At 40.3% G+C, this 21,996-nt stretch overlaps 1 protein-coding gene across 1 annotated transcript in view; it reads left to right on the forward strand.

Annotated features, from left to right (window-relative positions):
* The window catches only part of LOC126260165 (SET and MYND domain-containing protein 4-like), a 119,585-nt gene that overhangs the window by 36,889 nt on the left and 60,700 nt on the right, over nucleotides 1-21,996 (forward strand). Inside the window, exons 4-5 of the mRNA XM_049957428.1 lie at nucleotides 13,070-13,283; nucleotides 13,394-13,549. Of these exons, the coding sequence (XP_049813385.1) occupies nucleotides 13,070-13,283; nucleotides 13,394-13,549 (370 nt within the window). The remainder of the gene's footprint in view (nucleotides 1-13,069; nucleotides 13,284-13,393; nucleotides 13,550-21,996) is intronic.

Below are 21,996 nucleotides of genomic sequence, written 5' to 3' on the forward strand. Positions count from 1 at the left end.
TACCAATGAATCTTATGCTTGACATTCGGCAATCAACAGCCACAAGCAACAGAGTTTATTCACAGTAGTACACCAGAATAATGTCGTAGGTGATATAATAAAACTTGCGGTGTGCACTCCATCGCTCGTATCAACACTGGCTTAGGCTGGCTTATATGCCAGATTCTGGCATGATCGAATCAGAGGACCCACATGAGGATCAACACCATTGGAGTAGAGATGCTGTGGTGCTCAACAGTAATGTTGCACCAGCTAATCAGTTTCCATAGTAACATCAGTTGGCACCAATTCATTAACAAGGGCACATGATTGCAATATTTCAATAACAAACTTGAACAGCTAAAAGTAAAAAATGGTTTTAAAAGAAGTTTTGTCATAAGATAACATCTTGTGGTACAGACTGGTTGACTTAGTGATAGTTATATTTTAAAAAATAAATTAATTAAAAAAAACTGTTGGTCCCATAATGGATTCTTGTAATACACCATACCTAACGCATTGCTTTTCCTAGCAGTAGAGCTTTGTTATTCCCTTCTCATAATGTGATGTGATCTGCATAACAAATATATATGCAGTTCAGTTGGAATGATTAGTTTAGATGCCTTGGGAAGGTCTCAAAATATTTCGGAAGTGTGTTATTCATTATCTCTGTCACTTACAGCCTTACAAGTCGCTGTGCTCAATACATATATTGCATGCATCTCCTCCTCACCCAGCTCTTTTTACATCTCCTCCTCCCCATCTCCCCCTATTCATCCCCTCCTGCTCCTTCTCTCTCCATCCATCCTCTCCTCTATTTGTCTCAGCCTTCCCCCATCCATGCCCTTCTGCATGTGTAGCACTTGCAAAACAGGTCGATAAAGCAGGCTGATACTGCTCGCACAACATGTTTGTCGTGCAGGGTAGCATCCATATCTGAGCTCAAAAACTGGTTTGTGTATCTGACGCATAGACTGCCATGCAGAGCAATAATGTAAGCTGACACTACTCCAATACAACATGCCTGTCATAGGCCATTTACACTTGAGGGGCCAGAATGTAGGCTGCCCTATGAAGCAGGTCAGTAAGGTAGAGCGATACAACGTGCCTGGTATGCAGGTCAGCCTATATGGTAGGGGCTAAAAAAAAAAAAAAAAGCACATTTCCCCCTGTGTCTCGTGAAACTTTCTGTTTGTATGCCAAATTTAGTTGAAACAGATCCAGGGGTTTGGAAGGAGATTCCAGACATACACACGTACATGCACTGTGCTTTTGTATGTATACTAGCCTTTACCGAGTTGCTTTCCCCGCATGTGTTTCACACGTGTTGAACACGTCTCTGTGTGTTCACAACTTCCTCCCTCAGTCTGACCATCTCATCCTCCAAAAATGGTTCAAATGGCTCTGAGCACTATGGGACTCAACTTCTAAGGTCATCAGTCCCCTAGAACTTAGAACTACTTAAACCTAACTAACCTAAGGACATCACACACATCCATGCCCGAGGCAGGATTCGAACCTGCGACCGTAGCGGCCGCGCGGGTCCAGACTGTAGCGCCTTTAACCGCTTGGCCACCACGGCTGGCATCTCATCCTCCCACCTCTATCTGTGTATCTCCTTCTCCCCACTCTCTCTCTCTCTCTCTCCTCCTCCTCCTCCTCCTCCTCCTCCTCCCTCTTGACCATGCCTTCTCCTCCTCCTCTCTGTTTCCACCCCAGCCTCTCCCTCCCCCTCTTCCTTTCCCAGCTGCTCACTACCGCTCTACACCTTCCACCTGCCTCAAGCAGCCCCCACTCCCCCCTTTCTCTGCCCATTTTCTCCTCCCCCTCACTCCATCCATCCCTCCTCTATCCATGTCAGCCTGCCCATCCATGCTCATCATCACATGTAGCCCCTGTAATACAGTTCAATAAAGCAGCTGGTACAACTCCCACTACAAACCTATCGTGCAGGGCAGCTTGCATGTTGGAGCCCGGAACACTGTTTCTAGCACCTGAAATTTATGCTGACCTGCAGAGCAGATTGATTTGGCAGCCTGATACGATTCCCACACAATGATTGTGTCGGGAAGGGTAGCGTACATACCAGAGGCTGGAAAACACATTATTACCCATATCTTCACTCCTGTTGGAGCTAGGAGGCTATAAACCCTACAGTGCTGATACTTGTGAGGCCTGCTGGTTCTGTGTCAAATTTATTTGAAATTGATCCAGGGATTTGACAGGAGACCCCAGATATACACACATACACTTTCCTTTTTTTGCAGGAGTATTTTAATAGTAGTGAGGAGTGTAGCTGCCTTTTTTCCTAGAATTCTGGAAGTACCAAATGCAATAAAGAAAGTAAAAAATCTTTGCTATGTTTCATAATAAATCCAAATCCTCTGACAAGGTGTGTGTGTGTGTGTGTGTGTGTGTGTGTGTGTTTGTTTGTTTGTTTGTTTGTGTGTGTGTGTGTGTGTGTGTGTGTGTGTGTGTACTCTAGCTTGTCAAAAGATTTATTCCAAAAGCTAGCAGTGTTTTCATTCTCTTTTGCATACCTCTCAATGACTCCACACCTCTGCTATTTAATGAGTGGTGTCATTTACTCTTAAATATGTACATTCTGCTGAAAGTTTTCTACATATTAGAGTTATTTTATCTACACTGAGCTAATGAGTGAACTGTACCTAAGAATGGATTTTTTTAAACATTTGCTATTGCAAATCACAGAATTTTTGCCATGTGTTCTGTGGTCTGTTTTGAATGTTGTCTCAAGACCCACTTCCAATAGGCATTCACATTTTTCCAGTGTTATATCCTGGCACCAGAGGAGCAGATGCAATGTAATCGTGCCTTTCATGGTATCTAGCTCATGCTCCCAAACAGAAAATTAATTCAGATTGTACAGGATTTCCTTTTCTACCTACCAAGGCAGGAAAGGAGGTCTCATTCTTCTAGATAGCTATGCACAGTGAAATACAGGGAAATGAGCTCATTGATATTGCAGCCAATAATGTGTGCCAACTTCTGTCTTGTAAGCAGCAGTGTTACTGCTGAGGCACAAAGTTGTGTGCCCGTGGGAAAATTAGTGCTTTGGGTGGCGGAAGTAAGTAGCCGTCAAAAATTTCAATAACCAAATAATCCTCAGATACAATTTTTGATACACCACATTTCAAGTGAATGTATTTTATATTGTGTGGAAGTTGAGCAACTTTCAATTTATTGAATTATATGCCCTGTATTTTAAGTGATGAGGAAACATATGTCATAAAACTTTTAGGTTGTGTATCTTGGCTGATGTCACACTCAATTTGTTAGGTAGGTTTATTATATTAATGATTATTATTCTGTCACATATAGATAAACTTAACTTAAAAAGCACTATATTGATATTTCCAGCAACTGAGATTAGAGAGATTAAAAATATTTATGATTGCCAGGTGTTTGAATAGCAGCCATCCAAACTTCCCTAGCCTGTTATTTCATCCTTCTTTCATAATTGTCTGTTACCCATGTATATACAAGGAATACCATGTGCCATTTTAACATAGTATAGGTGTGTGTATAAGTGAATGATTGTAAGTGAGAATAAAAGGGAATGACAGTGAGTCCACTGAGATTTTTTTTATCATTTATGTTATTTCAGACATTAAAATGGTCAACCCAACAAAGAAAAATTTCAATATCCAGTCAGTGTATATCCAGATTATCCTCCGTCCACATTTAAGTAAATGAAAACACAAGTGAGGAAATTGAGGAAAAATCCAAAACCCAGGTGAGGATGGCATCCAAAATAGAAATGCGAGCAGAATTTCAGTAACTAATCTAGAAGATATGGTAATGAAATAAATTCCAGGAAACTAAAAAACAGTGATCATTTGGCCAGTTTATGAGAAGGTTGACAAAGTTGACTGCAACAAGTATCACACAATTTCTACTGCTCAACTATATATTGAACAGAATGAATAAATAAATAAATAGTGATAGGTTTGTACCAAAGTAGTTTCTGGAAGAAAAAAATTTTGTGACTAAAGCCCTTCTGGCCTGTTATTTATTGTACGGTATATGTGACATGTAAGTACTGTCTCTGTCTTGTATTGTTAGTCAGTACTTACACTTTTATATAAAACATTTTATTTTCCCACAAATTTGTAATTATGTTATAGAAAGAGATAGAGGGGCTGGCCAGTACTTACCTCAGCTCAGTACAGTCGATAGATACACAAAAAATAGAACGAAAATTTATGTTCCTAGCTTTCGGAACATATGTTCCTTCATCAGGGAGTAGAGAGGGGAAAGAAAGGGAAGAAGGACAAGTGGATTCAGTTACTCACAACCCAAGTTATGTAGCAACAGGGAAAGGAAAACAGGGAGGGTAGCAAGGATGGAGGCATGGTTGTCAGAGGGAAGCCAAAGATATTCTACTGTAAGTACTGTGTCAGCTTCAAACCAAAGAGGATGCATACAGAAGTAAAGAGGTATATAGTATAAAGATAAACACTACTATGTAGGATGAAAAGATGCGTGAATGGCTAAAGAGGAAACAATAATGTTCCTACCCCCAGACCACACAGAAGCGTCCCCCTTGTCACCCAGTATTATCCTGGCCTCGAATACATCAACAAATTACTCCGCCAGGGATATGACTTTCTCAAGTCAACCCCTGAAATGAGATCATCCCTTGACAAAATTCTCCCCACACCACCCAGAGTTGCCTTTCGTCGCTCCCCTAACCTCCATAACATTCTTGTTAAACCCTACAATATTCCCAGACTACCTTCTCTACCCAGCGGTTCCTACCCCTGTAACCGACCCCGCTGCAAAACCTGCCCCATGCATCCCCCCACAACCACTTACTCCAGCCCCGCTACTGGTAAAACATACACAATTCAAGGCAGGGCCACGTGTGAAACTGCACATGTCATTTATCAGCTGACATGCCTGCACTGCACAGCCTTTTACATCGGTATGACAACAACTAAACTGGCTGAGCGCATGAACGGACACAGACGAACTGTCCGCCTAGGAGATGTCCAATACCCAGTAGCGGAACATGCCCTCCAGCATAATTCTAGGGACCTAGGAACCTGCTACACCGTATGTGCCATTTGGTTTCTCCCACCCAACACCAGTCCCTCTGAACTGCGGAGATGGGAACTTGCACTCCAACACATCCTTTCATCCCGCCATCCCCCTGGACTGAACCTACGTTAAACAACCTCACTCCCATTTACTCTTCAGTCTTCTCCTCTTTCCCTTTCCTCTTTAGCCATTCACGCATCTTTTCATCCTACATAGTAGTGTTTATCTTTATACTATATACCTCTTTACTTCTGTATGCATCCTCTTTGGTTTGAAGCTGACACAGTACTTACAGTAGAATATCTTTGGCTTCCCTCTGACAACCATGCCTCCATCCTTGCTACCCTCCCTGTTTTCCTTTCCCTGTTGCTACATAACTTGGGTTGTGAGTAACTGAATCCACTTGTCCTTCTTCCCTTTCTTTCCCCTCTCTACTCCCTGATGAAGGAACATATGTTCCGAAAGCTAGGAACATAAATTTTCGTTCTGTTTTTTGTGTATCTATCGGCTGTACTGAGCTGAGGTAAGTACTGGCCAGTCCCTCTATCTCTTTGTTAGTATTTGTTTCACATCTTTATATGAGAATTTCCATTAATCATTTAATTATGTTATAGGCCACTTTAAACATTTAAATTCTGATGAAGGCACTCTCAGAAGTGTTGGAAACCTGGTTAATTAGACTAAAATTGTGACCAAGGGCTCATTTGTTTCAACAGTTTGTGATAAATATGTTCTTCAGTATTTCATGAAAAAGACTAAACACTAAACACTAAGAAGAAATGTATGTGCCTTTTTCAGAAATCAGGCAAGTAACTACTGTATTCACTGGGAAGCCCTAACGAAGTGACTGATAAAGTTCAGAATACCTACGAAACTTAAATTCGAGTATACTTAAGTAACACAGAGGGCAAGATGAAACTCAGAAAATGTTCTTGCACTACCGTGTGTCCAGGAAGTAAGGACAAATTTGAGTTGTGCGCCGTTTTGTCATATGATGGTTGGCAGACGTGGTTTTTTCATGTTTGTTATCTGTGATCCCATTAGTAGACTGATAGCTTTTGTCTGGTGAGTATTGTTGTTTGATGTTTAGTTTCATCATGGAGCAGATGACAACTGAGTAACATATCCTAATGCTAAAAAGTTATTACAAAAACTGAATGTCCGAAGGTAACCGTTCGTGAATTGCGTGTGACACATGGACATAATGCTGCTCCAACTCAATAATCAGTTCAGAAGTTGATCTGGAATTGTGAGACCACCAGTTCTGTTTCAAACATTAAGAAAACAGACCGACTGCATTCTGTTTGAACATAAGAAAACATAGCTGTCTTGTGTATCGATGTGACAGTAAGCCCCAGAAAATTGGTTCACTGACAAGCTCAGTGATTGAATTTATCACCACGTTCACTTCATGAAATCCTTTTAAAAGATCTGAAAATGCATGCGTGCAAGATTCAACTTACACAAGCATTGCCTGCAGATCATGGAAGGAGACACTAATATGCTCAATGGGCCTTGGTTTGACAAGTGGAGAATGAGAACTTCACAAAAAGAATAATTTTCTCAGATGAGGCGCACTTCCACCTCAGTGAGGATGTCAGTAAGCAGAACTGCAGAACTGGAAGTAACGGAAATCTGTGAGTAACTGTGGAAGATGAGATGCATCCACAATGCAAGACTGTGTTGTGTGGGTTCTGGGAAGGAGTAGTGATCGGCCCGTACTTTTTTGAACATGATGAGGGAGCTGCCTTCACTGTGAATGGCAACCGTTACTGAAACATGCTTTCTGATAGGTTTTTCCCTCAGTGATGAAAATGATGATTTTTGGTTTCAACAAAATCGTCTGACATGTCACACACCCCATAAAATGATTGCTGTGCTGAATGAAAAGTTTCCTTAAAAGATTACCTCTTTGCATGGCAACTAGAAATGGCCCACCAGATCGTGCGATCTTACATCTTGTGTCTGTTTTTTTGTGGGTATTTGTAAAATCAAAAATGTACGTGAACAAACCACAAACAATACACCCATTGAAGAATGAAATTAAAATGGTTGTTAACAACATCCCACCAGATGTTTGTGAACCCATCACTGAGAACTTCAGTGAATGCATCACTTGTTGCTGTGCAGCCTTAGGTGATCATGTGGAGAACATACTTTTGATACATAAATGGGGAGAAATTACTCATTTATGTGTGAAAAAAAATTATATTTTCAATAAATTTTGTATGTTCTATAGCACTTTAGTATTCATCCCCACTTCCCAGATTCCTTCTAAAAATATAGAGAAAGTAAAATTCAACAAGAACTTTGATGGAATTCAAGTCAAAGATAAGAACATCACTCACTTGGCATACAATGATAATGTAACCATATTGTGTGCATGATGAGACAGAACTTTTGCAAATGAGCTGGGTCATGAGATTACAGTGAACAGGATTGCTGTCAAAAAAATCTTATCATGAACAGGGATTTACTGAGGGCAAAAGGTCCACTTCGGCCGCCAATAGAGGGAGAACTATTCTATTAAAGGGTTAGAGAATTTAATTTTCCAGTGACAATTTTCCCATAGGATACAGAATGCCAGACAGAGATGAACATAAGGATCCAGGCTGGTAATTGTTCTCACTCTATGGTATCAGTCCTCTAATTAACAAACTGTATTATGTGCAGGTCATCTGCAGCTGCTGCAGATCATGATGAATGAAAAGACTGCCGACAACTGGTAAAATTTGGTTTTAATTGACCACACTACCAGTTTCTTGGCTTACACTCTCATTTTCAGGCGCAACAAAAATTATTGCATTAATCCTTTGTAGGTGAACCCAGTGTTCTTTACCTATCATGATTAATGAAACAATCTTTGTTGCATGTGAAGATGCAACTGTAATCCACGAAATTGGCAGTGTGGTTAGTTAAAATCAAATTTTACCTGCTGTCAGCAGTGTTTTTGTTCATCATCATGTAATTAAGTCATATAGCTTGTGGAGAAAGTCATCGTCACCATACATCAGACAACGATCAAACTAATGATATATTGGTGCTGATGTGAATTACCTGCAAACAGGGTTTTCAAAATCCCCATTATTTTACCAAAAAACTCCCGAGGATGACCTTAAATCCATAAAAAATGCAAATGCTGGAAAATTGTGAAGCCTGTACATTTGCAAATTGGATAAAATTTATAAGAGCCCAAACATTGTGAGCTGATGAAAATCAAATCTTAAGGGGTACACACTAGAGGTCTGCATTATCTCCGATTTTTACCGGCGAGTCCCGCTCGCCCCTCTGGCTCTCGGGAGTATGCGGCCGAGCGTCCTCTTCAGCCGGCTGTGGGCAGCTGATCGCCAGCGCTCGGCCGAGTGCGCCAAACGCTCGGCCGGTCGCCAGTAGCCGGTGGACTCAGTGCTAGCAAGCGGCGCTTCGTCACACTCCGTGAGATCAGAGACAACCACTCACTTATTTCTTTTACAAATGTCTTTCGTTGTTTACTACCAGTTCTATGACCAAATATAACATATACAAGTGTATTATTTAGATGTTTGTTAATATGTTGCAGACTACTGGAGTTTCGCCTTTGAGGTTATCATGTATTCCAGTAATTGTAACGTTAAAATCAGTAATGTCTGTATTTAGTATTTTGTTCCGTTCGGAAGACAAACGGAAACACAGTAGTTTAATCATCGACTATGTGTAGCCTATCTCCAAACTCGGCCACGTATACGTTGTACTAATATTGAATGCAGGATCGGGAAGGAATGACAGAGTTAAAAGTAATACTCACGAAATTTTGTTGCACAAACGTTAATTTCTGAACAAATTATGACCTGTAAAAACGTTACAAGTGAATCATGACTATACAATTCGTTTTTCGTCATTGGTGCTCCCTGATACACATGCGTCATTTGTGTTCCTGGAACTATTACAACAGATGGCCGTTTGAACATCTTCCTGTGAAGTCAATGAAAGTGGAATCATACATTCATAGAGTTTGAGGAATGTTTCCTTCCTTGTGATTACGTGGTATGTTGTGAGTACTTACACAATTGTGATGGATCAATAAGAGATCATCCACATTGTCTGATTCCAGGCACGATCTTTTGCTGGACAGCAGGTGACCGGCCTGGCTAAAATTTCTCTCGCTGGCAGCACTAGTGGCAGGAATACAGAGAACCCTTCTGGCTACTACCGACAGCCTTGGAAATAACCCCGTGTGCGTTTTCCACCACTGCAAAATTTGTCCTTCGGCACAGCTACAGTCGGATTTGGAGAGCGAAAGGTACCTGTTGAGTTCATTGGTAGTAACTGTGTGTCCATCTTCGTCGTCCTCATCCGAACTCCAGTCCATCCTGGACTTTTTCATGGGAAGAACTTGGTCACTGTTTGCTTGAATGGACTCTAAACATGAATGAAAACATCCATAAGATATTCCTGTCACCTTCAAATATGTATACACCATAGTTAGAATTACTTGTTACTAAACGACTATATTTACGGTGACATTTTATATATATCGCACAAATTATATTAAAACGCATTGTGGAATGTTTAAGCTGTGAAACCTTTCCCAAATATCACATTGTAGACGTAATAAATGTTGATCTAACGAAAGATGGCAGAGTAGACAAACAAACATTCGTTTACTAATTGGTTTCAGTGAATGAACCTTACCATTTACGGGCAGTTCCAAGTACAATCGTCGAACTTCAGCATACGCGGCTTGTTTTTCGTCTGCTGTGAGTTTCTTCAAATGACGCCATGATGGCCACAGAACCGTGGCAACATAATGGATAGACTCAATTTTGCACTTCTCTGTGATGAACTATGCTGCTCTCCTTTTTATTTTCGCCATGAGCTGAAAAGGAAACCCAATATACATAACTGCAATCTGGTAATTCAACAGTTGTATAAAGGATCGTAACCTGTAGAAAGTGTTCTTACCTCGTTGTCACTGTCTATTGGTTCACAATGATGTAACAGACTCTTGTACCACGGCAGCACACGTTCCAGCGTTGTTATCTATGCAGTTTCCAAATCCAAACTCGCTTCTTTAAAGGGGGTTAGAAAAGCGACAACGTCTCGTACGCACCCTTCTTGGAAGGTTTCTAAGAGTGTCGATTGCCCCCGGGATTCTAGTAGATGAATATCGTCGATTTGACTTATGATGGAATTGAGCATTAACAGTATACTGTTCCACCGAGTTACAGCTACTTGCTTCACAGAGTGCCGCAGACGCCCCGAGTGACCCGATCTCTTCAAATAGCCTACTATAGCTCTTGCTGATAGTAGACACGACAGGATTTCAGGGGCTTCGTCTTCTAAAAACGTCTCTTGAAATGTGTGACGAAGCACAGTCCTCAAGCAGTGATCAAAGCAAGGCAAACGGTCGTAAGATTCAAGTGCCTTCTTCATATTAGCTCCTTGGTCGGTGACAAAGTAACATTTCGTAAGATCATTCTTGTTAATTCCTAACTTAAGCACCCGCTCTTCGATTTCGTGCCGTATGTTCTCTCCTGTCTTAGGTACGTCCGGAAACTCGGTTGTTATCAAAACAAGCATTTCCAGCTGCCACTCATCATTCACATAATGCGACGTCACAGTCAAAAAATTTCTCTTCTTGTAGTTATCAGACCACAGATCAGCGTCCAAAGCGCACATTTTGTTCTTTAAGGCACATATTAGCTTGGGCACCATTGTCACCCGCATTTTATCTGCCTTTTCTTTAATATGCCGCGATACAGTTGTAGGGTGCGGAAGAACATCTTCTATACTGACTTTGCCGTAAGTGGCGCCAACATTGATGAGCTCCTGCTAATAAATCTTGAAGCCAATCTTACTACAAGTATTTAACGGTGGCAAATCTATTCCACTCATACCAACCAACCCATCAACAACAACTTTCTTTATGCTACTTGGTACTGAAAGTGGCCTGTTGTGCTTGACTGGTACGAAAGTATGGTATCGCATGTGGTACATTGCACGAAACCAGCAGAAGCCTGCGTGACAGGATCCACTACACGTGCAAATGATTTCCAAGCTTCACTTTTCGCCTCCTCTTCCGACGTGTTTCTTCTCCAGGACTAATGAGCCGCTCCTAATTCTCTCCGTAATACTTCTCTTCGTTTCATGAATGGAACGTTTACGACCTATACTTGATTTATCCATAACGCTGTCTGCGCTTCTCAAAGCCAGGTCGTCAACTGCGTGTACAGACGGTTTCTAATGTGATTCGGCACTAGAGCGCGCGGCGGTTGTACTGTCACCAGCCGAGATTGTGAGTACGCTCGAGCGCCCGGTAGTGCTCGACAGTCCAACCAATAACCGAGAGGTGGAGGACAACCGGCCACATGGCGCATTAGACGGCCACAGCCGTATCGCAGCGTGGGCCTTTCCCAACCGTCGAGCAGCGGCACGAAACGGGAAATGCTCGAGCGGTTGTTTTCATTGAAATGCAGAGCTCTAGTACACACCAATGGTGTGTGAACTGCCTGGTCTTATTCTTTCTCAAAGAAGTCCTTGACAGAGAGCAAGAAAAATATGGGAAACACAAGGATCTGCTGTAGATCAGTATATGGGGGGAGGCGGTTTGATGGCAAAAACTGATGACTGACAGTCATGTCAACAATGAGCAAAGTGGTGCAGCTGTCAACACACTGGACTTCAATACAGAATCTGTGGGAGTCACATCCTCAACTGGTGTATGATAATGCTCACCAAGTCCAAAGCGTTGGTACATTCAGTAAACTATGCATGATCCCTATGCCATACAACATGACAACTCTGGAAAGTCGGCCATTCTTGGTAGAATCTGATTCAGTGACCACAGTGTGGTGCAACAGTGGAATGTTGTATGTCACAGCAGTAGGGGATTGTGGTTTATCTGCCTTGATAAATCACAAGAAAAGAAAAAAAGCTTCTATCTTTAGTGTTGTCTTATTTGTTCTCTATTCCACCTCATGCCTTCTTACTAAAGTTCTAGTGGCTCCATTTGCATGCACCTGCTTGTTCTATACCTGTGTGCTTTGATCTAAACCCCACATGTGTTGTTTCTCCTTTTCCTTGTGTCATACTTCTTCCTTGTCCCCATCGCTCGCTCCATCCGAGATGACTGCTTATGTCAGTCACATTGTGTTACTGGAAAAGAGTGTGGCTATCTGAGCTAAAGTTCTGTGTTTTTGTTAGCTCTATCACAAAGGACTCTGTTTTCAGAATTACCTTTTAATCCCCCTTTTTTATGTGGTGCTCAAAGTGTCTTCTTTTTGGTGAAAAGTGATTAATTCTCATATAGATATTTTTAGTCAGATTTTAATTAATTTGTCCGGGTGCTGCTCAAACAGATCATAAAGTGGTATGGTAATAAAAATTCTAAGATAGGAACAACTCACAAAAAATTAGGTGTGATTGTGTGTGTGTGTGTGTGTGTGTGTGTGTGTGTGTATGTGTGTGTGTGTGTGTGTGTGTGTGTGTGTGTAAAAATATCTCAACCTGCCATTACAGCATAGTTGAAATCCTGTTAGTCTCTGCTTAATGCTATAATTTGTTTCATGTTCCCAAAAGAGCCTCCTTTAAGGTTATGAGTATTGTATTGACTTACTTTTTCTAGGCTGTAGTTTTTCTTCTTCTTACTCTTCAATGTAACCAGTGTATCTTGTGAAGGAGTGCTGTGTAGTGCAATTTGTCTTCCATAAATCTGTTTTGTGTCAAAGCAGTTTATCTACATTATCATCACAGAGACTGTAACTTGCATATGAAAAAAACTGCATGTAGCTGCTGTTGAATTTATATTCATCTGTACACCTTTTGTCAAATTCACTCACTGTTGTTATCTGGGAGTTGAAAATTGTTTGGAATGTGTCTTTCATAAGAAAGACAAATTTACTGTTGTTGTCCATCACACCTACTTTACTCATTTACAGTACTGTGTGAACACATCCTCCGTAATCTTACTAGCTCCTTTGTATTCATTACATATACTCATGGTAAACATTTTTTTTTCTAATAGAGCGACATGTTTTTAAATTTATAGGTGATGCAGAAGAAAAAGAATTGCAAATTATAATGAATAAATCAACAATACAGATGAAACTTAAGGACTCACTGTCTGAGAGCAATGTTACTAAGGACTGCAGTGATTTAGGAACAAGTGGTGAAAGAGAAATGAAGTTAGTGGACAAAATTCCAGTAGTTTCTCATGGTGAAAGTGAAAATTTTGCTTATGCATCAGCAGCCTTATCCCTTAGGTCAGTTACATTTCTAACACTTAAATTATTTTCCTATAGAAAATGTTTTCATTTATCTATTGCATTGTCTGTGTTCTCAGTTGTTAATTACTCTGTGTTGAATTGCTTAGGTATAATACGTCAAAAGGAAGACACGTTGTAGCTAAACAGGATCTAAGAGCTGGAGATATAATCTTCGTGGAGAAACCATATGCATTTGTACTGCTCCCCGATTACTGCAGACAGTATTGTCATCATTGTTGTAAGCAATGTGCAACACCCATCCCGTAAGAATTGCATGTTTCTATAGTAATACTAAGATATCTTGATCTCATACTCCATTGTCTCTCTTCTATTTAATTTTTGTTCAATTAGACATCTGTATCAGTGACATAAGGTCATGGAATATATTTAAACACAATGGTATATTTTGTGGGTTTTAGCAGACCCAACAGTTCAGTTTTGTATCCAGTATTTTGATGACTGACTTGTTGGTCTTCTTCTGGTCCTCTGAGCATGCGTCTTACTTGTGCTTGGTGCCAGGACCACAGCTAAACTAGAAGTATTGTTGCTATTAGATTCCTCTTCATAGCCACATTGTAGTCCCAGAACCTGCGGTGCCCTTTAAACCACATTTGTTTTCCTGATCATTTGTCATTAGTCCATGAAATGCATATATCCTTATTCTTGTAGATTTCGTAGTCATGAAGATAATGGGGGCATCAGTTGTTTACAGTTTTACATGCTATTAGTTTCAGAGCAAAATGATTTAATATTCAGGCACATAACAGAAATGTGGAAATCGGTTTACATCCACAACATATAGCATTTCCTGATGGAGAACATGGCAAGACTATTTCCTGTTTATCAGCTAGTCTAAATACACTTCATCTACTTGCAGTGTATTCAAGCTTGTTGGTACATAGGAACATACACTGAATTTGTATGCCACCAGCTAACAGGCCTATGCACCATGCAAGCCTGGCACTAACGTGAGAGGGGATTCATTACATCTGAAAAATGGTAGAGTTACTGACATAACTTTTTCTACAACACTAAGAATTCAAACACTAAGAATTCAACTTACTTTACAGTGGGTTAGGGACAATTACAGTGGAAGATGAGAGAAAAGATGACTAACATCTGAGAGCTGGCACTAATCCAGTTTTAGGGTTCACTGCAAGCAATATTGCGTAATTTGTCACCATGTCATCTGAAAAGCAAAACACAATGTACTAAGCACAAAAAAATTCAAAATTTGAAAGACAAAGCAAAGATAATTCTGAGCATGATAAGGTATGAAACAAATAAATTTGGTAAGGCAAATGATTAGCTCCTGGATGATAACTGCAGTCTGGTTGATGTTTGTTTTAAATCATTGGCCAGTTTTAGGGTTCACTGCAAGCAATATTGCGTAATTTGTCACCATGTAATCTGAAAAGCTAAACACAGTATACTAAGCACAAAAAATTCAAAATTTGAAAGACAAAGCAAAGATAATTCTGAGCATTATAAGGTATGAAACAAATAAATTTGGTGAGGCAAATGATGTTTAGCTCCTGGATGATAATAACTGAAAGCTGGTTGATGTTTGTTTTAAATCATTGGCTACTAAATTATGTGAATTCTTTGTAGCAGTAGCAGGAAACACACAGGCAAAACATGGACCACTGAAACCAGATCTATTAGAGACTTAAATATATATTGCATACTTTAACAAAAACATCAGTTATACTTGCTCAATAGTTGTAAATTATTACTGAAAAGTAATAACTCTTCTGGCTGTGATGGTATTTCATCCAAAGTACTGTAATCTTTTCTGATTTCATAGTGCCCCCTCCCCCAACTCCTGTGGGTTACCTTTGTTGTCAGTCAGTGAGTCAAGGCATATTTGCTGAAAAACTTAAATTTGCAGCAGTAACAGCTGTTTATTAAAGGTAGAGATATGCAAGCAGCATCTAATTCTGGACTCGTCTCCTTCCTTTGTGTGTTCTCAGACATTTTTGAAAAGGTGGTTTGTTATGGTATATGGAACTGCTTTTTAGACAATAAAGTTTTGACAACTGCCTAGTTGGCGCCAGGAAAAAATTCTTTGCATAAAAAATAGTACATAATGTTGTTGACTTTTATGTTACCTCACTAAGGCTCTCGAATGTGTATATTGTAAAATTTTACTAAGGAGATCAAAATGTCATATCATTAATGGGCTCTCCTCTTGCATGGCTGGAGTCATATCTTGAATATTAAACCAGTTAATCATTACCCCTCATGAACGGACAGATGACAGCAGTATAAATCAGAGCAGAGTTTATAGGCAGTGTCACCAGGAACAGTCAGGAAGAGCTTAGTGGAAGCTGTGCTGAGATCTCGAGTTCCCATGCATCATTTACTGCTGACATCATACCACAGACAACAAAAACTTGAAGGTATTAGATTGGTGCATAAGTTTGTAGTGTTTTTGTTTTGCATGTTTGTATTCCGGTTGCTGTGGGTTTATTTATCGCTTGTCATTTAATAGCTGTAGTTCACTAGTGGTGTTAGAGTTTATATATTTTTATTTTGTCATTTGGAGATAGTGGGTGGAGCTACGGATGCCAGAAATTGGAATTCCAAGTGGAGAAATAGGAACATTTCTGACATATTCTTCTATTTCAGTTCAGTAGAGGGGTGACATCAACAGAGGCAGCCAGAAACATTTGCGTCGCGTTTGGAGATATTGCCAGTGGATAGAGCATGGTTAAAAAAATCTTTTCTCATTTTAAGAAGGATTGTTTTGACATTAGTCAAGGAAGACCATGATTTTTGATATGTGTTAACCACATGATCCACCTCAGTGTATTCCAGAACTGGTAGGTCTGATGAACTGTGATCATTCCACCATTGTGCAACATTTACATGCAATGGAGAAAAACCACTAGTCTTTGTTATGCATATCTGTTGTGTTTATTAAACTAACGGAAAAATACATCAAACTTATGTACCAACCCAATGTTAGAGCCAGAGTCCAATGGGACACTGAGTGACAGTCTGCGGTTTTCAGCAATGAGTCTTGCTCTGTCTCTTGCAGTCAGATTGACACTAACATGTCCATATACAATCTGATGCAATCTCACACCAAGCAGTGATTCTTGAGCCCCATACCTTCCCAGCTTGTGGAATTGTTGTGTAAACAGCCATTGGATATGGACAACAGGGCTGATTTGGTAATTGTTGGAGGGAGACTCGACACATGTGAGTGTGTGTCCAGAAACCCTTTTGTCATATCTTTCATGAATGGGTAGCAAATAGAATATTCCAGCATGATAATGCAAAAAGGCACCCATTTGACAGTTTGAAGGGGGAGGGGCAAGAACTGAGGGTGTGGAGTATTCTTAATATTACGGAAGATGAATGACAACTTAAAAACCCGTGTAATGCCAATTTTTAAATCATTTTCTTGAAAGAGAAACACCTGACTACATTTTATTTTTTTCCTTTCCCTGAGAGCTAGGGAGGAGCCGTGACTCTCCTTGCCATTGGGTATGGATGCCCTTGATAAATGCCAAACACCAAACTGCAGTTCACAGAACAAACACTTTGAGGACTGTATTGATCTGCCTCGTCCCCTGATTTGTTACCCATAGAGCGGGTCTGGGATGTGGTAGGAAGATGTACATTTATATCTCAGGCTCCAGACAACAGTCTTCATGAACCAACTCAGCATGTTTTTCGATTATGGCAGGAAATTCCCAAAGATAGAATTTGGGGACTGTTTACTTCCGTGGCACAATGAATACGATAGTGTGTTCACATTTCTGTCAATGTATGTGACTTACCAAAGACATTGGAGTAGTCAACGAAAACTAGTAGGTTTCAGATGATACAGGGATCTGGTAAAGGTGTAAAATACATCCATACCAGACACAGAGAGAAGAAGAACAACCATATAACTTGTTCACAACAAACAGCTTAATCCTTAATCATACCTAAACTCATAATATGAAGTTCTAACAAATAAAAATATCTTACAACAACAATGGAAATTCCTGGATGGACTAACATGTACAATAAAGGAAAGGCAACTACTCACCTATACCAGACTGACGGGTGGCACATAGAAACACACAACATAAAACAGCTTTCGAGCTCTTGCTCTATCTTTAGCAGAAGTACACTCTTTCACACATACAGACACCCAGATCTCTCTCTCTCTCTCTCTCTCTCTCTCTCTCTCTCTCTCTCTCTCTGTGTGTGTGTGTGTGTGTGTGTGTGTGTGTGTGTGTGTACTTCTACTAGACAAACGGCAAAGCTTGAAAGCTAAATACTGTTTCCTGTGGTATTTTTCTGTGCACCACAAATTTGTCAGCTGTAGGTGAGTGGTTTACTTTATTTTATGTAGAAGTAACTTCAGGTACCTGAAGCAGTGGGTAATGGGCACGACTAACTGGTACACTATGTGTGAAGTATCTAGTCATCTATTTGTTTAACAATCTGAGGTGCTACCAATACATGGATAAATTAACCAAAAATCTCAGTTCTGCCCACTAGGTGCTTCAAAATCTCTCTCACTGCATTGACCTCTAGTGCAGTGCAGCTGGGATTCAAAAATATTCTGTCAGTCGTACATGCCAATATATTTACTCAGTGTTGTTTTTGATTAATAATAAGAGTGAATTTATGATGAACTATGAAATTCACAATCATTGTACTAGGAACGAAAATAATTTCTCTATAGACTGCATAGCACTGTCTAGAGCCCAAACTGGATCTTTATGTTTTGTTGAAAAAGTCCTTCAAAGGTTGTCAGCAGACATCAGGCAAGAAATTGGAAATCCCCAAATATGAAACATGGAAGTAGAAAGTATCTTATTAGCCACTCCCTATATAACTTAGTGACTGTTTTGAGCCATTGTATGTGGTCCTCTTTTGCTTCTGGAATGACTGCCACAGAAGTTCATTGCCATTGTGTAATCAATCTTGCTGTACTGAATGTTGGACAAATCTTTGTGCATTAATAAGACTGACATACTTACTAAGTTTAATAGCCAAAGATTTGTTCAGTGGTCAGTAACTGATTACACAACTTTGATCGGTTACTGTGCTTCCTATAGTATGGACTAAAGGTGACAGCGTATAGTGGTTGAAACCAGTTAATTCTAGCAATCTAGACATATTAAAAACTGAGTTATAATGAGATCACAAGGCCATCAATTTAGTTACTTAAAATCAAACAATGGAAAATCCAGGATGGAATGTAACAATATTATGAAAAGGATAGTTGCTACTCACCATATAGCAGAGATGATTGTTAATTTTTTGACCATAATGGACAGAGAGAGACACATTGTCCTTGGGACCAGTCTTACATATTATTCATATTACCTTTTTCTGTGTAAGTAGAATGTCACTGATATGATGAGAGCGTGCCCCTCAGAAACAGCCCATAAGATGTTTGAGACAGAATAAATCAAAAGTAAGCTATTAATGTTGTAGGAAAGTTCTTGTAGATTGTAAATACTGTAGGATTAAATGAGACCACTCACGAAAAAGTAGAAGTTTTGAGTTGTCGATAGGCACACACAAAATAAAGAAAACTTCCTAGCTTTTGGAGTTATCCTTTGGCCAGCTACAGTAACACACACACACACACACACACACACACACACACACACACACACACACACACACACCAATGCCCGTACATGGTGCCAGCTAGACTAACCACTATTTTACTTTAGCTCATCAAAGGGTAACTCTGAAATCTAGCAAGTTTTCTTTCATCTGTGTGTGTCTATTGATAATCAGTGCTTCTGCTTTTTTATGAGATGTCTCCTTTAATCCTAAAGTATTTACATAAAATGTAAAAATGAAAACAATCAATTATTGACAGAATTATTTAATTTGATAGATAAAAAATCACTCACCAAGCAGTGGCAGAAAACACACACAAAAAACGGTTGTAATTGGCAAGCTTTCAGAGCCAGTGGCTCCTTTATAGGCAGAAGGGTTGAAGGAGAAGCAAGAGGGGTGAAGGAAAAGGACTAGAGGTCTAGGAAAAGGGGTAGATTTCAGGAAAGTCACCCAGAACTGCATGTCAGTGGAGACTTACGGTATGGGATGAGAAGGAAAGACTGATTGTTGGGGACTGCATCGGACAAGATTTGAAAACCTGAGAGCTTGAAGGTGGAAGATAGGGTAATATGCAGATGGAGATTACTGCTTAAACATTATACACGAGTTAATAAGAGTGAAAAGCTAAGTACACTGTACATAACAGAGGTGGAAGGGGGGTTGTGAAAAATAGATGGGAAAGACAATAAAAGATGTAGAAAACTAAAACAGAGTGAAGCAATGCTGATATGGAAGAAATTAACATAAATTAAGGCCAGGTGGGATGATGAGAACCAAGGACATGTTGCTAGTTCCCACCTGCGGAGTTCTGAGAAACTGGTGTCTGGGGGAAGAATCCAGATGGTACATGTGGCTAAACAGGTGCCAAGGTCACAAATGTCATGTTGTAGAGCATTCTATGGCCAAACAGTATTTACATAACAGCTGATATATGATAAGTCGTTTCGCAGGTGGCTCTCCCTTGATAGTATGTGATTTGCCAGTTACAGGGCTGGAACAGGTGGTTGTAGGAGGGTGCATAGGGCAAGTCTTGCAGTGGAGACAGTCACAGGGGTAGGAGCCATAGGGTAGGGAGATGGGTACAGAAGGAGCATAGGGTCTGACAAGAATGTTGGCGGAGATTGGGAGGATGGTGTGGCGGGTAAAATTTCAGACAGAATGGATATCATTTCAGTGCATGATTTTTGGAAGTCATGGCCCTTCGAAGTAGCTGATTAACACATTCTGGACCAGGAAAATACTGAGTCACCAATGGTGTGCCCCAAAGTTGTTTTTTAGAGGGATCAGCAGTACCAGGATTGGATGTGATGACGTGGGAAATCTGCTTTTTAACTAGACTGGTGGAGCGATTATGTGCAGTGAAGGCTGAGGTGAGAATGGTGGTGTATTGCTCTAAAGAGCCTGCATCCGAACAAATACATTTTCCTTGGATGCCAAGGCTGTATGGGAGGGAATGTTCGGCATGGAAAGGATAGCAATCAGTATGCAAGTACTGTTGTTTGTTGATCAGTTTAATGTTGATGGAAGTGTGTAGCTGGCCTTCTGTGAGGACGAGATCAACATCAAGGATAGTGACATGGGATTCGGAATAGGACCATGTGAAATGTAATTGGGAGAAGGTATTTGGAGATTCGAGGAATTTTAGCAGGTCAGCCTCACCATGGGTGCCTCATGATGGTAATGAAAATTAAATGTAGGTGGTTGGAACACACATGTGATGACTTGTCATGAATGGATGGTAGGTACAAGATATAAAAGGGACAATGCATTGGCCGAGCTTCATTTATATTCAGATGATTCATGTGAGAAGGTTTCTGAGGTGTTTATTGCTGCACAATGGGAATTAACAGACTTTGAACACAGAATGGTAGTTGAAGCTAGATGCATGGGATGTTCCATTTCAGAAATTGTTAGGTAATTCAATATTCCGAGGTCTACAGTGTCAAGAGTGTGCTGAGAATACCAAATTTCAGGCATTACTCTCACTACAGACAACGCAGTGTGTGACGGCCTTCACTTAGCAACTGAGAGCAAGGGCATTTGCATAGAGTTGTTGGTGTTAACAGATAATCCACACTGTGTGCAATAACCACAGAAATCAATGTGGGATGTACAACAAACCATCTGTTAGGACAGTGCAGCAAAATTGGGCTTCAATGTGCTATGGCTGCAAACGACTGGCATGACTGCCTTTGCTAACAGCACGACATCACCTTCAGCACCTGTCCTGAGCCAGTGACCATATTGGTTGGACCCTAGACAACTGGAAAACCGTGGCTTGGTCAGATGAGTATTGATTTCAGTTAAGAGATGATGAAGGGATTCGAGTGTGGCACTAACCCTACAAAGCCAAGGACTGAAGTTGTCAACAAGGGACTGTGCACGCTGGTGGTGACACCTTAATGATGGGCTGTGTTTACATGGAATGGACTGGATCCTCTGGTCCAATTGAACCAACCATTGACTGGAAATGGTTAAGTTTGGCAACTTGGAGACGATTTCCAGCCATAAAATGGCCTTCATGTTCCCAAACCATGGTGGATTTTTTACGGATGACGTTGCACCATGTCATCGGCCACAGTTGTCTGCAATTGGCATGAAGAACATTCTGGACAATTTGAGCAAATGAATTGGCCACCCAGGTCACCCAATATGAATCCCATCGAACATTTATGGGGTGTAATTAAGAGGTCAGTTCATGCACAAAATCTTGTGCCACCAACACTTTCGCAATTGTGGTTGGCTGTAGAGGCAGCATGGCTCAATATTTCTGCAGGAGATTTCCGAAAACTTGTTGAGACCATGCCACATTGAGTTGCTGCACTATTCTGGGCAAAAGGAGGTCGAACACACTATATGAATGTATCCCATGACTTTCGTCACCTCATTGTAATGTGCAAAATTTCTCTGTGTGCATATAGATAGGTATGCTATTTTAAATACTTTGTACCAACATATTCTTAAATGCTCGAATACAGCAACTTTTTCCCTTTAGTGATTTCTGTTCTAGGTAGTAAAACTATCAGAAGAGTAGCTCACTTTTTCATATTTCCATTTATTAATGTCATATGGAGTAATTTCTGTGTGCCACTTAGGTTCAAACTATTTGTGGCACAAAAGTGAA

The sequence above is a fragment of the Schistocerca nitens genome, chromosome 5 (genome assembly GCF_023898315.1).
Source record: "Schistocerca nitens isolate TAMUIC-IGC-003100 chromosome 5, iqSchNite1.1, whole genome shotgun sequence".
NCBI classification, from domain to species: Eukaryota; Metazoa; Arthropoda; class Insecta; order Orthoptera; family Acrididae; genus Schistocerca; species Schistocerca nitens.